General features: G+C 52.1%; 1 protein-coding gene across 1 annotated transcript; it reads left to right on the top strand.

Annotated features, from left to right (window-relative positions):
- Nucleotides 1–1,621: 1,621 nt before the first annotated feature.
- Tco025E_01407 (large subunit ribosomal protein L31e) lies at nucleotides 1,622–2,038 on the top strand (the record flags this gene model as incomplete). The annotated part of the gene is made up of 1 exon (XM_029368345.1): nucleotides 1,622–2,038. A coding segment is annotated over one exon (417 nt), but the record flags the coding sequence as incomplete, so codon positions are not given.

Here is a 2,038-nt window from a genome sequence, read left to right as displayed (position 1 = left end):
TAGTGTGTGTAAGCGTGTGTGTGCGTTTTTTTTGTTATTACGTTTTCCCGCTCATCACCAGTATCATGTCCAGTATGCGGGGGAGGTAGCGTGAAAAAAAACGAAGAGAACATATCTCTTTCTCACTCCACTTCCTGCGTGACGCTTACTGACACCTTCCGTGTGTGGAAGGAGAGAGGGAGGGCGTGGTTGGCGGCCGGGGTGCGCATTGACATGACATCGACCGACGGTTTTACCACTTGGCCACAACCATCCGGGCCTCCGTTGCCGCCATGTATGCAACTGGGCTTCCCTCAGTGTATATGCATATGTCTGTGTGTGTTTGAGCGGGTGCGCTGAGGAGAAGCAGAGGGAAGTCAATCGAGGCGCGAGGAGAATGCGTAATAAAGGAGAGATTTTCTGTGATTGTGTTCACGGTAGACCCTGCTTTTCGTTTTGTTCACGCTGCATCGCCGCCACTTCATCCGTCGCAGCGGCAGCTACGGCGCAATCGAACTTTCACAAGGAGCGAGGAGGAAATAAACGTGGGTGCAGGCTCGACGCTCTTAACCTGGGACGAAGGATACGAGAACAAAATGCGGCGGGAGGAATGGCGGATGGTTGAAGGGAAAAACATTTAAATTCACAAATCTACGTAGCTATTTATATGCATGTATGTGCAGCTATAGACACGTGTGTGGGTGTCCGCTTCTGCGTCGCTTTATGAAGGGAAGTGCCTTCTTGTAGTGTTTGATTATGCTCGTTGGTTGTCGCTGCCTACTTGTTTTTCTCCCTCTATCCTAGATGTTTTCTTCGCAATGCTTTCTCTCTCACTGTGTCTACCCGTCATTCACAAAATGAAAAAAAAATGAAAAAAAATGGAAATAAAATAAAAACAAAAGGGACACACATTACATCCGCTTCTTCGCCGCCACATCCTGAGGAAGGAGGAGGAGCGTGAGTGTAATGGATCACTCCGACACCTCGCCTGTGCGTGACATAATGCCTCTAATTCCTCACAAAACAACAAATATGTTGTCGCTCGCTTCGTTGCCCCTTCACTCTCGCCTTATTTTGACTCCCTCTCGCCTTTATCCTGTGGTGGCTTCAGCTCCGTGAGGAAGACTATGTTTGGCCACAGCTGGGGAATAGGCGATGCACCTCTGCAACTGCCTCTAACTGCAACCTCTACAGTTGCATAAGCACAGCATGGCGGGCCAGTCACTGCTTGCATGACACTTGATTGCAGGCTGCTCTGTCAATGGCTCAAGGACCAACGAAACACAACCGGCATTCATGTTCGTTCGCTTATTATTCACCACTTCTGACGGCAAACGACGCAGTCTGAATTGCCGTGGGAAGAGGCATTTCCCCCATGCGACTCCTTCCTGTCGTTTTGCGTTGGGTGCACATTGTATTGGGGTTGATCCCTACGTGTGCAATTTTTTGTGTTTCTTCAATCTTTTTTGGTGTTGGCTCGTGTGCCTGTTGTTTGTCACTTTTCTCTTGCAAGTGGCGGATAACTTTGTCTGTGTACGCACAACACATCTGTCACCTCTCACAATATCTCGTCGTCTTTGCGCCACTGCCACACTTGCAAAGGGGAAACCAATCACGGAGCTCGAGGAAGAAGGACAGTGAAATGACACGTGCCGGCTTCAAGGGTAAGGTGCTCGGGAAGGAGCGCAAGCAGGCGCTGCTGGAGGCCCGCAAGAAGGCCGTTGCCTCGCGCAAGGCGCGTGACGACCGCCGCTGGAAGCGCGTGCTGGCGAAGATGGACTCGGAGAAGCGCAAGAAGTACCACGGCGTTGGCAATACCGCCGAGCACTCGCGCGTGCGTGGCTCCACTCGTGCCGCGCTGCGCAAGCAGACCGGCCGCAAGCCCGACAACGTCACCGTGGAGGCAACCATCCACCTGGCGAAGCTGCTCAAGAAGAAGACCTTCCACAAGCGCGCGCCCATCGCCATCAAGCGCATTAAGGCCTTCGTTGGCAAGCTGATGAAGACGAAGGACAACCGCATCGACGCCTCTCTGAACACGTACATCTGGCACAAGGGC

Source organism: Trypanosoma conorhini (genome assembly GCF_003719485.1).
Source record: "Trypanosoma conorhini strain 025E chromosome Unknown Tco_14.4_contig_00046, whole genome shotgun sequence".
Lineage (NCBI taxonomy): Eukaryota > Euglenozoa > Kinetoplastea > Trypanosomatida > Trypanosomatidae > Trypanosoma > Trypanosoma conorhini.
This window is presented reverse-complemented; position numbering and strand designations above follow the sequence as displayed.